The sequence below is a fragment of the Mirounga angustirostris genome, unplaced genomic scaffold, assembly GCF_029215605.1.
Source record: "Mirounga angustirostris isolate CCGP_5_RB_7025 unplaced genomic scaffold, mMirAng1.0.hap1 SCAF_10, whole genome shotgun sequence".
In the NCBI taxonomy this organism is placed as follows: Eukaryota; Metazoa; Chordata; class Mammalia; order Carnivora; family Phocidae; genus Mirounga; species Mirounga angustirostris.
The window spans coordinates 20633575-20648447 of NW_026991718.1; the positions used below are offsets into that span (position 1 = coordinate 20633575).

A 14873-nucleotide genomic window follows, 5' to 3' on the forward strand; every position below is an offset into this window, starting at 1 on the left:
GGATCATTTCCCACACTGACTTTTCAGTTCCTGCTCCCTGGAAAACATCTTCTGTGAAATACTGATTCAACTCTTAGGGTGCCTGGGTGGCTCAGGCGTTAAGCGTCTGCCTTTGGCTCAGGTCATGATCCTGGGGTCCTGGGATCGAGTTTCACACTGGGCTCCCTGCTCTGTGGGAAGCCTGTCTCTCCCTCTCCCACTCCCCCTGCTTGTGTTCCTGCTCTCGCTATCTCTCTGTCAAATAAATAAATAAAATCTTAAAAAAAAAAAAAGGAAAGAAATACTGATTCAACTCTTAATGGTCCTGTGATTGTATAAAGAATTACAAGAGCATAGGGCACCTAGGTGGCTCATTTGGTTAGGCGTCTGCCTTGGGCTCAGGCCATGATCTCAGGGTCCTGGGTTGGAGCCCTGCGTTTGTCTTCCTGCTCGGCAGGGAGTCTGCTTCTCTCTCTCCCCCTGCCACCTCCCCCTAGCTCATGCTCTTAAAAAAAAAAAAGAAAAAAGAATTACAAGAGCAATTCATATTTTTATGATGTTAAGTACCCAAGACAGTTTTAGTAGACTAAAGATCTAAGATAAGATGGAATCAGATGTCTTTTTTTTTTAAGATTTTATTTATTTATTTGACAGAGAGAGACACAGTGAAAGAGGGAACACAAGCAGGGGGAGTGGGAGAGGAAGAAGCAAGCTTCCCGCTGAGCAGGGAGCCCGATGCAGGGTTCCATCCCAGGACCCCGGGATCATGAACCTGAGCTAAAGGCAGACGCTTTAACGACTGAGCCACCCAGGCGCCCTGGAATCAGATGTCTTAAAAGAACTATGTCTTCAGTAAAGATGAGCATAATTTAAATAAGGTTACATTTCTCTTGCTTAACAAATAGGTCTGTGTTCTATTTGAATCTCCAATTCTATACTACGTATTTTCTTTTTTTTTTTTTAAGATTTTATTTATTTATTTGACAGAGAGAGAGACAGCAGATAGCGAGAGCAGGAACACAGGCAGGGGGAGTGGGAGAGGGAGAAGCAGGCTTCCCACCCGCCGAGCAAGGAGCACGATGTGGGGCTTGATCCCATGACCCCGGGATCATGACCCGAGCCGAAGGCAGACGCTTAATGACTGAGCCACCCAGGTGCCCCTATACCATGTATTTTCATGTGTTCTCAAAATAGCAACTTAGTCTAGAAAATTGTATGATAGCCAAAACTAGAGAATATATGAAGAAGAGATTTGTTATCCCTGTGAACTTGAATACAATTATCTCCTCTTACACAGGATAACAATTTTAGCATACTCACCTTTCCTATCCAACTTTCCCCATCATTTGAAATTTTAAGACTTTTTAAATATTGTAAGAGGAGCTCTCTTCATCACTACAACTTAACTCTTAATCTTTGCTCTAAAAATAAACTGTTTGTGCTTTTTTTCCCGATACAAACCTAAATAAACCAGACTACAAAGAAAAAACAAAAAAACAAAAAACAAGTAAAGGGGCCTATAGGTACTGAGGTTGTAAGGGTCACAGGGGGCTTAAACTTACCATTTTGGGCAGCCTTTGTGTGCCTCCTGCTCCTGGTAAGATGCCCAGCAAGACTTCAGGGGTACCTAATACTGTTTTTCTATCTTTGGTTGCTATTCTATATTGGCAGGAAATGGCAAGCTTCAAACAAATGAAAGAAAACCAGAATGTTAGGAAATGTAACTCTATAATATCTTAAGATATGTGAGGGTCTAAAGATTACTTATAAAGCAGGAATGTATTTGATGCTTTCTACAATTTACCTTTCCAGCATTATTTCATACTTTCCCTCTAATTAACCCCTTTGCGGTTCTGGATCTCCTTAAAAATCTGCTGAAAGCTATGGAAGCTTGAAATAGAAAAATGCACACACCATTGTAAATTACACGCCAAGTTAAGAAGTCCTGTACCCTACAGAGACCCTCCTTTTCAATCAAGCAGGCCTACTTACGGTGATCTAATAGGCTTTGCTTACCCTTGTCTGCTCCATACCATGCCATATGTGAAATGATTTTTTTCCCACTATTTTTTGATTAATCAATTTCTGCCCATCTTTTAGCACCAGGCATGGGTTTCCTTAATTAATATATGTGAAAGTGTCTAACATAGAGCTCAGCATGTGATAAATGCTCATTAAATGTTATTTTATTTTCCCTTCTCCTTTCCTACATGCTCCAGTCTAATAAGCATCTCTTCTCTCAAATCTTACATTATTCACTATCTTTACTGCTCACAAAGCACTTAAATGCATATCATCTAGACTTAAGTAGCTCAAGAGCATGGATCACACTTCTGAATCTTTGCCCTGTAAACCTGAACCAGGTTTTTGGAATTGAAGGAAACCTTGGAGATCTAGTTCAAATCTTCTCAATTTATAAAAATGAAAAGATCACACTTTGGTTTACTTGCTCTGTGCCATGAAATAAGGACTGAAACCTATCCAGAAGTTTGACAACTAAAAAGAAATCTGATTCTCCTCCAAGAACTTTTTGCAGGCAAAACCATAGTCTACGGGTTTGCAGCCTGTAATTCCCATCAATATGCTGGATAGTGTCTCAATGACTTTGGAAGAAGTCTATACCTCAAGTCCTCCTCCTAAGCAGGTTCCACTGATGGCAGCCACAATAGGCTTTGTGGACTTCTCAAGTTTCTCAAACATTCTCTGTCCTTCCTGTGATACTTGTGTTGCCTCTTCAGGGGTCTTGCAAGAGGCTAACATGCTGCAGTAAACATGAAAGCAGAGAAGAGAAAATAAAAAACAAAGATTAAATTATCTCCTACTTTGTACAATACCTCATCCACTATATCCTTACCCTACCATCTACCAATATTTGATAGTGAATCTTCAAATACTCAGAAGTTTAAGAATGGTTTTGCCTCAGACAGAACTAATATCAGCAACATCATCTCTCCATAAAGAGTGTTAGATTTCTGGGGCACCTGGGTGGCTCAGTTGTTTAAGCGACTGCCTTCGGCTCAGGTCATGATCCTGGAGTCCCGGGATCGAGTCCCGCATTAGGCTCCCTGCTCAGCGGGGAGTCTGCCTCTCCCTCTGACTCTCCCCCTCTCATGCTCTCTATCACTCTCTCTCTCAATAAATAAATAAATATTAAAAAAAAAAAAAAGTGTTAGATTTCTGGATCCAGAGAACATGAAACAAAACATGTGTAATTTTATTTTCTATAAAAACCCATTAGCTTACAAAGCTCTCTGTACATGAGAAAATCATCTTCGGGTAAATATTTTCACTATCACATTAACCATGTTCACTATCAAGTAACTCCCAGATTGAACAGCAATCAAAATAACCGTTAAAAAAAAAAAAAAAAAGCTTTCAAGTTATTTATAAATCTCCTAATGAGTATAAAAGATCCACTACAGTAATGTTGTCCTTTAGTTTCAGTTTGTTTCATTTGCTACTTTGTTCTTGAACACATTCAAGCTGTGGATTTTGCGTATTTGACCAAAGACAACTAGTTTTTGGCATTTTACATACTAGGAGTTGCTCAGCTAGCCTCATAGAAGCTGCAAGTATTTTCCTCTGGTTATAGGAAGCTATTGTCAGGTACATCAGTGTCTCACTAGGCTCAAATAACTGAGCTAGAAGAAAAAGCACTTGATACAGATAATTTTGTTTTTTCTAAAAAATAAACATTAAATATTTATAAATTCCTAATTACTATTCATAAGCGAAAAAGAGTACACAATGTGGAGCAAGGTTTAAAACTATACAAACACCTTAAGTACAAATTACTAAGCCTATAATGCTAGCTATCATTGCCTAAGGGAAAAGAATAATATAACAAATACTCGTATTTTGACAGAATTAACAACCATTAACATTTTAGCCCATTAAACTTACACTATGATAGCATTTCACCTCCTTATAAATGCTTTAAAGAACTGTAAACAAGTTATATATGTATAAATCCTACCATTTTAAAAAAAGAAAATATTAGCTGCATCACTAAAGTTCTCTTTGACAACCTCATAGAGTCCTACCAGCCACTTCATTTACCCTGAAGCAACCATTCTCAAATATTTGCAGTGTATCCTCCCAGAACAACTGCATATTTGTATCTATAAATAATAAAGAGGCATTTCACTAGGATTTAAAAATGTTTACATAAACTACATACTGTACAGAATGTTCTACAACTTGCTTTTTCATTTTTAAACTTAACATTATGTTTTTGAGCTCTAACATTACGTTGTGGATCTAGTTAATTCCTTTGAACTGTTTTGTAGTATTTTATCACATGAAAGTTCCACAGTTTACTTTTCCATTTCCCTAATGACTGACATTTAATTGCTTCAAATTCTTCATTATTTTAAACTACACAGGGCTGAACATCCTTATACATGCATCCTTAAAAACAAAGGGTGGGATTTCTTTAGCATATATATATGCTATATATATATATAAATAGCTAGACGAGGTATCATGCATTATATGATACATGCATTTTCAATTTTACTAAAGGCTGCCAAAAATGTTTTCCGAAGTTGCTGTAGCAATTGGCATTCCTACTAGTAATATATTAACCTTATTTCTCCAAGTCCTTGCTAACATGGTATTTTCAAACTTTTAAAATATTTTTTGGTCTGTTGGGTTAAAAAAAAAAAGGGGGCAGCACCTCACTGTTAGTTTAATTTTATAGTATTTTTTATTCTACTCAAATATTCTTAGAATTGCTTTTGACTTCAATAAAGGAAGGTTAGTCTTAAGTGGTTTAAGTAATAAGCCCCTCTTCTTCTATCAACTTTATTACACTTGTGAAAATAACTTAAAAAAAGAAAACTTTCAGAGAATTTACTTCTACTTTCTTTTAAGAGAAGGAATGATTAGGCCTAAGAAACATACTATGAGCCAAGATAAAAGGTGACTTCGATTTTTGAAAACTTACCCGATGTCAGCACCTGCAATAAAGCAGCCTGGCTTTGATGAGATAAGGACAGCACTTCTGATTTGATCACTAGTCCAGATTTCATTCATTACTTCCACGAACTCTGACTGCAGTTCTTTATTTAGTGTGTTTACCTGCCAAAGGGAAATACGTATAAATTTAAGGCTTTAAATCTGAAGTACGAGATGTGCAAATCATCATGAAATGCTATTTTGATTGCAGGAAATTTGTTTATCCAACAGAAATATACAGTTAGAAGAAAGAAGGGGGATGGGGGGACAAACCTTAAACCCAGTAGCTCTTCTCTTCAGCTTTAGCCAGCTATAAGCACCCTCCCTTTAAAAATAGGTCTAGGTCTACTCATTTTTTGGAGAAATGTCTGTTCATGTCTTCCGCCCATTTCTTGACATGAATGGACATTAAGGAGGGCATGTGATATAATGAGCACTGGGTATTATATAAGACTTATGAATCACTGACCTCTACCTCTGAAACTAATAATTAACTATAAGTTAATTAACTGAATATATAAAAAAAAAAGAACCACTGACACACACAAAAAAGATACTAATCTCTTCATGAGGGCTCCACCCTCATGACCACATCTAAACCTAATTAACTCCCTAAGTCCCACCTCCAAATACCATCACATTGGGGCTTAGAGCTTCAACATATGAATTTTAAGGGGACAACTTCCACCTATAACATTATTTATATAGGGGAAATTTTGTTTTTCAAAGAAACTGCATTATCTATAGCACACCCTTCTGTGTTATCTTTTTTTGTATCTTTGGAATTATGTTAAATCTCTGTGAAGTGTAGATAACTGAAAGCAATTTTAAGAAATATTCTTGTCTGGGACGCCTGGGTGGCTCAGTCTGTTAAGTGTCTGCTTCAGCTCAGGTCATGATCCCGGGGTCCTGGGATCGAGTCCCCTATCGGGCTCCCTGCTCAGCGGAGAGCCTGCTTTTCCCTCTGCCTACTTCTGTGTGCTCGCTCTCTAATAAATAAAATCTTAAAAAATATATATATTAAAAGTGTTTGCCTTTGGGTTTGTAGTACGAATGACTTGTTATTTTCTTCTGTATAGCTTTCAAACTTCCCACTATAGGCATGTGTTGATTCTGTGTTCAGAAAAAATGCTCAACTTAGAAAATTCTGGAAAAATATCTTAAGTTTGAATCATTGGTCAGTGGGTACCAAAATTCATCCTAGTGAGGGGGACTGGTTCTTTTTTTTTTTTTTTTTAAAGATTTTATTTATTTATTTGAGAGAGAGAATGAGATAGAGAGAGAGCATGAGAGGGGGGAGGGTCAGAGGGAGAAGCAGACTCCCCGCTGAGCAGGGAGCCCGATGTGGGATTCGATCCCGGGACTCCAGGATCATGACCTGAGCCGAAGGCAGTCGCTTAACCAACTGAGCCACCCAGGCGCCCGGGGGACTGGTTCTTATTTTCCTTAATTTGTGATAGTTGTTAATTGCTTCCACCTATGTCCCTCTATTCTATCTAGGCCTCTAGTAACAAGATTTCTGAAATATGAAAACTTGACACCAATTTTATTTCTATTTGTTTTTTTAAGTAGGCTCCACACCCAGTGTGGAGTCCAATGTGGGGCTTGAACTCACAACTTGAGATCCAGACCTGAGCTGAGATCAAGTCAGACACTTAACCGACTAAGCCACCCAGGTGCCCCAAAACCAATTTTATATGGGGGAAAAGCATGAGCTCCTGCAAAAAAGGTCTTCTTGGCAAAGACTGGATTAATGCCATATAATTTGTTGAAGCTGCCAAAAACAATGAGGCTCCACTTGGAACAGAACCTGACTTCCAATATGTGAACTACTGAATCATTCATTCAAGTTCCTCAGGAAGCTTAAGAACCACATTTAACCCAGCCCATTTTCTATGAATAATGACTACATCAGGCAGGTAATGAAGAAAGCATGTGTAACAACCTGGTAGTTAAGATGAATAGGTGAGTTTTTAATCTTATAAAACCAAGCTTGCACTTTGGTTCTTATCTAGTAAGTCACCTCAGCATGCTACACAATAAAAGGCTAATTTCATTAATCCTTGATGTTAATCTGACACCTAAGGTCAGCTAGAAGGAATTCTTAAACAAGGACCTCTGCTCCAGAAAGTTGTATTCCTTGAGCAATTTGTTAAACTATCAAAACTACAAATTCATATAAGATTACTACCAGATTGGTGGATTTCTTTCCCTTCCATTCAGCACTGGATTCATGAATGTATCAGCAGAAACAGACTGCAAGTTAAATTAGGTACCTTTGAATTGGGTGAGTTAATTCGAACAACAGCCACATCCCCGTTGACTCCATAGTTAATATGGGTTCTGGCTAAAAAGAGAAAGATAATTTATTTATAAACATGTTTATTGCTGAACAAATCTAAAAAGCAGTGTAAGCATTTACACTGAAGAAATTAAACTTACTTTGCAAAGCAGAGGACGCTGAAAAGTTGCGGCAAATATAACCTACAAGAAAAAGGTATTCAAAATTAATTACTTTGTAAAACTTAACTGCTGTAGTACTTGCTAAATATAACAAAGCTGGAATTTATAACAACAACAGCAAAAAACCCAAATGAGAATAATGTATTCTAGGCCATTATTATGACTACTACCATATCTTTTTCATTTTTTTTTTTTTAAAGGTGATCATGTTTTTATTTTTTTTTATTTTTTTTATTTTTATTTTTTTTTCATTTTTTTATTCTTATGTTAATCCCCATACATTACAACATTAGTTTTAGATGAAGTGTTCCATGATTCATTGTTTGTGCATAACACCCAGTGCTCCATGCAGAATGTGCCCTCCTCAATACCCACCACCAGGCTAACCCATCCTCCCACCCCCCTCCCCTCTAGAACCCTCAGTTTGTTTTTCAGAGTCCATCGTCTCTCATGGTTCGTCTACCCCTCCTATTTCCCCCGCTTCATTCTTCCCCTCCCGCTACCTTCTTCTTCTTCTTCTTTTTTTTTTTCCTTAACATATATTGCATTATTTGTTTCAGAGGTACAGATCTGAGATTCAACAGTCTTGCACAATTCACAGCGCTTACCAGAGCACATACCCTCCCCAGTGTCTATCACCCAGTCCCCCCATCCCTCCCACCCCAACCCCCACTCCAACAACAGTTTGTTTCCTGCGATTAAGAATTCCTCATATCAGTGAGATCATATGATACATGTCTTTCTCTGTTTGACTTATTTCACTCAACATAATACCCTCCAGTTCCATCCACGTCGTTGCAAATGGCAAGATCTCATTCCTTTTGATGGCTGCATAATATTCCATTGTATATATATACCACATCTTCTTTATCCATTCATCTGTCGATGGACATCTTGGCTCTTTCCACAGTTTGGCTATTGTGGACATTGCTGCTATAAACATCGGGGTGCACGTTATCTTTTTCATTTTAATGATCAGCTTATAAGATTATATTTAAACAGTAGATGTGATAGGTGGAAGAACTGCCCCCTCAAAGATGTCCAGGTCTCCAGAAACTGTGACTAGGTAAGGTTATATGGCTAAGGAAATTAAGGTTGCTAATTAGCTGACCTAAACAGAAAGAGAGAGAAAGAGAGTGTAGCCTGGATTATCCAGGTGGGCCCAAAGAGAGAGTCAAGGAGGACCAGAGGGATGGCGGCATAAGGACTCAGCCCCACTTTGTTGGCTTTCAAGAAGTCAAGAAAAGCAGGCAGCCTCAGCCTTCAAAGCTAGAAAAGGCAAGGAAATGAATTCTCCCTTAGAGCACCCAGAATGAACACAGCCCTGACACCACTTTTGATTTTAGCTCAGTGAGACTCATTTCGACATCCGTAGCTGTAAGATAATAAATTTGTATTGTTTCAGACACTAAATTTGTGGAAATTTGTTAAGCAGCAATAGGAAATGAACACACTAGGAAATGAGTAATCTACAAAGCGATCCATAATGTCAGTCCCAAATGTATGACAAATATATCTCAACCATGTTCTCTAGTCACATCCTCTTGTATTTTTATGGAGAGATGGACTTTTCCAGTGTTATCAAAAGTAAAATAATTTAGAATGGAATATAACTTAGCCATAAAGAATGAATTCTTGCCATTTGCAACCTCATGGATGGAGCTAGAGAGTATGATGCTAAGCGAAGTAAGTCAGAGAAAGACAAATACCACATGATTTCACTCATATGTGGAATTTAAGAAGTAAAACAAAGAGAAAAAAAGAGAAGCAAACCAAGAAACAGACTCTTAATTATAGAGAACAAACTGATGGTTACCAGAAGGGAGGTGTGTGTGGGGGGAATGGGTTAAACAGGTGATGGGGATTAGGAGTGCACTTGTGATGAGCACCAGGTGTTGTATGGAAGTGCTGAATCACTATACTGTATACCTGAAACTAATATTACACTGTGTTAGTTCAGATTCAAATAAAGACTTAAAAAAAGGGTGAAATCAACAGGCCCTAGTGGCCATTTATTGAATAGTCCAGTCACAAACTGCTATTTTAAGAATTTCTAACTGAACAGGTCTCTATTGCACTCCAAGAATACTCCTACTCTGGGGATGACAAAGACGAGCTACACTTCTCCCTCCTTCCTAATCACTTCACTACTTGAGGCTCTCCTGCATAATGATGATGAGATGATATTTTGAGCACAAGTCATCACAAGAGAAGTCCCAACAGAGAGTCTTTCAATTTGGACTATGGATACAAGGTAGGGAACATTGGGAAATTCCTAGGCAAAAATTCAAAGTTTGTTCTGGGAATTACTTGACGTCCTTTCTACCATAAAAGGGTCACCCTTGCCTTGCTCTAATCCAAACATCTGGCTCTAGGTAGCAACCAAGTTATTCTGGAGGCCAGCACAGGGTCGACATCCCTTAGTTGCAACTTCCAATCTTCTTTAAAAACACCCTCTTTTTTTTTTTTTTTAAAGATTTTATTTATTTATTTGTCAGAGAGAGAGAGAGAGAGCACAAGCAGGGTGAGCGGCAGGCAAAGGGTGAAGCAGGCTCCCCACTGAGCAGGGAGCCCAACACAGGACTCGATCCCAGGACCCTGGGATCATGACCTGAGCCAAAGGCAGACGCTTAACCGACAAAGCCACCCAGGTGTCCCAACACCCTGCTCTTTCTTCCTTTGTCTTTTTTTTTTAAATTTTATTTATTTATTTGAGAGAGAGAATAAGAGAGAGAGAGCATGAGAGGGGGGAGGGTCAGAGGGAGAGGCAGACTCCCCGCTGAGCAGGGAGCCCGATGTGGGACTCGATCCCGGGACTCCAGGATCATGACCTGAGCTGAAGGCAGTTGCCCAACCAACTGAGCCACCCAGGCACCTTCCTTTGTCTTTCATATTCATGGCTCACTTCAAACCATATCTCCTATGTATTTCTTTCTTTTTATAATTTTTTTTAAAGTAGGCTCTATGCCCAACATGGGGCTTGAACTCATGACCCAGAGATCAAGAGTTGCATGTTCTACCTACTGAGCGGGCCAGGTGCCCCTCCTACACACCTCTTTAATTCCTTACTCCTTCCTACCCACATCTTCCAAACCTTGTCCAATATCTTAGAAAAAAGTTTTCTTTTTCTTTAGCAGTAAAATAAAAACAAATCATCCCTTAATAATTAGTGAACGTAATAGTGGTACACATGAACCCAGGAATTAGTGCTTTAATAATATCCAGTGGTTCCTTCATTATCTCCTCTACTTGTACTAGCTTTCCCTCAGTATTTGTTTTATTCCTTTTTAAATAAATTATGTGCATGTACCTCTATCAATTCATATACTAAATATTAGCAAATTTAATTTCTTTCCTTTTATTATTTTATTTTATTTTCCATCATGGTAAGTGTACTCTTTAATCCCCATCACCTATTTCACCCATCTCTCCCTCCCACTTCCCCTTTGGTAACCATCAGTTTGTTCTCTATAGTTAAGAGTCTGCTTCTTGGTTTCTCTTTTTTTCCCTTTGCTCATTTGTTTTTTCTTAAACCGCACATATGAATGAGTTCATATGGTCTTTGTCTTTCTCTGACTTATTTTGCTTAGCATTATATGCTCTAGCTTTATTCATGGTGTTGTAAGTGGCAATATTTCATTCTTTATGGTTGAATAATATTCCACCATTATTTCATTCTTAATTATTAGTATTAAAACTTTTTTATATCTAATTTTCATTGAAATATACTGCATTTGGACCACATTAGAGCTGCATATGGTGTTGGAATCCACAACATAATTTAAAAGAGTGGTGCGCCTGCCTAATTTGGAAGCGCTATTAAAAAAAAAAAAAGGGTTAAAATCCCTAGCAACCTCTCAGCAGCTAAACCTCTCCACCAGCCTGTGACCACCTGTCTCTCTTTCTGCCTAGTCTCTCACTCACCAAAGCCCCTATCTTAATCTGGTTCAGAACGGAGGGATGTCAAACAAGAGTCTTAGACTGCCTTAGCATGCAGTGATAATCAAAGGTAATGGACAATAAAATTAAACCACATTGGCCATTTTATGTCATGGTAGTATTCTAAATGCAATTTTAAACATCAACTCTATCAAAAATACTCTCTACTTGATTTAGAAACAGACCTTAGAACCATACCCATTTCTAAGTTGATGATGGTCTATATCTGACCAGGAGGCACGGACCCTTCTGGATAGGGAACTATTACACGTGGCCAAAGCAGGACCCAAAAGACTATCCAACATATCCAGCCGGACTGGGTTTCCCATAGCAGTATTGAGAAGTGATTCCAGAACTAGGTTAGGCATTGAAATCAGTGGGGGAGGCTCAAATACACTCACAAATGTCTGGGCAACATACAACCTAGAACCACAGAATCAGAATTCAAGGGGGCTGGGCCTCGGAGTCCTTTTTTTTTTTCTTTTGGGTGAGAAAAGGTGGTTTTATTTAAAGCACAGGGACAGGACCCGTGAGCAGAAAGAGCTGCACTGGGGTCATGAGGAGCGGCCCATTATATACTTTCAGGTTTGGAGGGGTTAAGGATAGTGCAAGCCTCCCAGGTATTTTGGAAACAAGTTTCCAGGATCCTGAGGGGGCTAGCTATTGATAGGAAAGGTCATTTTTACTATTTAGTAGAAACTCAGTCATGAGACCCTTCAGATGTTTATCGGTGGGTCATACGCTTGGGGGAGGATCGCTAACATGTATCTTGGGGAGTAGAGCTAAAGGAAGTTTCCAAAGGAACTTTCATATGTTAAAGTAGACATATAGGATCCTGGGGAGGGGAGGTCAGGTAGGATTGTCTTTTGCCCTTAGTAAAGTATTAACACTGAGGCAGTTGAGTCCCTAGAGGAATGTCACTCTGCCTGTTTCAAGGACTTGTCAATGGGCTGTAGGTAGTAAGGAAATTTAATAATTTATCTTCTGCCTTTGTTTCCCACATCATTCCCCCCTGAACAATTTTGACCCTTAAATCTTTAAGGTTGTTGAGGGTGGAAGGTCTCATCTTCTTGTGACTTCTTCCTGCTGAATAGGGGCATAGAGATGTCCCTACCTATGGGTCAATATTGGTCAGTTGGGGCTTATACAGATATAGGAGTTACAAAAGGCAGAGGCAGCTGAACCCAAGGGAGACTGCACGTGTGGATCTTCCCGAGTGGAAGAGTCCATATTTTTTAAAAAGGAAACTGAAGCAGACAGCAAACAAGTGGGCATGTGGCAGCCACTGATTTGGAGAACCCACTGATGGTGCAGTGGATTCGGACAGGGACCATCAGCAGTAGCCAAGGCTCTTGCTTCCTCCTTCTTTCCCTTTTTCTTTATTTGAGAGAGAGAAAGTGCGCATGGGGCCGGGGGAGGGGGGCAGAGGGAGAGAAATAATGTCAAGTAGATTCCCCACTGAGCATGGAGCCTGATGCAGGGCTGGATCTCATGACCCTGAGATCATGGACCTGAGCCGAAATTGTGCTGGACGCTTAACCAACTGAGCCACCCAGGCGCCCCTGTTATTTTTAAGTTTTATTTATTTAAGTAATCTCTACACCCAACGTGGGGCTGGAACTTACAACCCTGAGATCAAGAGTCTCATTCTCTTCGACTGAGCCAGCCAGGCGCCCCTATCCTGCAATTCCTTAAGGGAGGGGAAGAGAAGTCACAGAAAATAGCAGCTTGACACTGGTTTGAAAGGCAAAAAACATATTAAAAGAAAACTGTAGATGACACAAGCACTAGCGTGAGGTGATCTCTGGTTCTCTGTCTGCATTTTTTTCTTTAAGCAATCCAAATCAGCCCTCTTGAGTGCAAAGACAAAGGACCTGAGAGTCGAAAGACTTAGGTTCAACCACCACGTTTATCATTTACTAGCTGTATAACCATGAACAAGTCTCTTAGTGCATGTCTTACAAAGACAGAAATAAAACTGATGTAATGATTATAAAAGCATCCAAAAGTCATAATGCTACACACAAGTAAATTAAGATAGAAGTCAGCCATCTCCTCAATCCCCATGCCTCTACCTCTCTAATGATATACTTCCCTTCTCTGCTTTACCACCATTTAAAATTTGAATCATCTGTATTTATCACTCTTCTTTATCGTATCATGGCTCCAACCTTTTCTACAAGGCTTTATCATGAGATTCCATCTACAATGATCTTTCCCTTCACTTCAAAATCCCTTTTGATTTTTATTATTTACTATTCTGTTCTCTAATCACTGCATCTATAGCAGGTGTTTCCCCCAACTAAAGCATAAGCTCTTCCAATATCATCTCACAGTCCTTCATTCAACAACAACAAATCGCCTACCATGTGCCATGCACTGTTCTAGGCACTTGGAGTGAACAAAAAGACAAAAATCCCTGTCTCTGTGTAGCTTATTTTACAGCAGCAGGGGATGATACATATATCGTAGGAAGAATCAGTTCCTACTCAGTAGAGATACCTGAAGAGCTGAAAACAGGCCTGGCATAAAAAGGAGTTTGCCTGTAAAGTGGAAATTCCAGTGGGAGTGGAAGCAGGGAATAAGCAATTCTAGCTAGAACAGAGTAAAGTGGATGAGAGTGGGGATGGACTGACTGGAAATGTAGGGTGGGAGGGATGGGGTGGAAAGACAGCCAAAAAAACAAACATAAATATGTAAAAAAATATGTTAGGAGATAAGTGCTAAGCGAAAAAGAAAACAGAGCAGGTGAGAGGGCTCGGGCATAGGTTGCACTTTTAAAGACCAACTATTTGAGACAGCAGGTTGGTGTTTGTTAGGTTAGGGTTCAAACCATTTTAAATTCCTACCACTAATCTACCTTTGCTGCACAAACACACCCATATTCACATACACAAACCTTCCTCTAAACCAACAGAGACAAAAAAAGAGAAAATCAGTAAGTGTCCAAACATATCTTGAAATGAATTCAAACCACAGTCAACTAAATCAAGTTGGTAGCTACAAGGTAGATTTGCTTTAGAAATCTAGCCTTACCCATTATGTAATGTGGACAGTTTAGTTCAGAGCAGCTAGGTGAACTTTAGCCTAGATCAACTGTGCCGGCAAAAGAGAGAAACCTTTGGCCTACTTCTTAATCATCTTGATAATTTAACTCAAGAAGATACTTACAAAACCCATAACTATAACAGTGGAGAGAGCTGGATTATGCTGACACAAATTTCAAACATGAAAATGTTACTTTGGTTGTAACAATCAACAATTTTTCTCAATATCCAACTTTGGGGGAAGAGATAGGATTAAGGAAGTGAGTCAAACTTAAGTATACATCACTTACTACAGTATTTGCCTCTAATTCATTTCCTGTGAAATTATTTTACCACTCACACATTAGAAATTTAGATTTAGGAGTGGTAATTAAACGAGATATCTTGGCCAAGTTGTGACTGTCATTTGAAAGTCATATTCAGAATTATAGCATTTGTGGGGGAGGAATGGGTTTGAACTTCGAAGATAACAAATAAGTTTCAAGA

At 39.0% G+C, this 14873-nt stretch overlaps 1 protein-coding gene across 1 annotated transcript in view; it reads right to left on the bottom strand.

The window, feature by feature from the left end:
* Window positions 1–14873, bottom strand: part of HADHA (hydroxyacyl-CoA dehydrogenase trifunctional multienzyme complex subunit alpha) — a 51168-nt gene that overhangs the window by 33892 nt on the left and 2403 nt on the right. Inside the window, exons 2-6 of the mRNA XM_045884227.3 lie at window positions 7381–7422; window positions 7215–7285; window positions 4928–5061; window positions 2602–2740; window positions 1542–1661 (exon numbers count right to left, since the gene is read on the bottom strand). Coding sequence (XP_045740183.1) covers window positions 1542–1661; window positions 2602–2740; window positions 4928–5061; window positions 7215–7285; window positions 7381–7422 — 506 coding nt within the window. The remainder of the gene's footprint in view (window positions 1–1541; window positions 1662–2601; window positions 2741–4927; window positions 5062–7214; window positions 7286–7380; window positions 7423–14873) is intronic.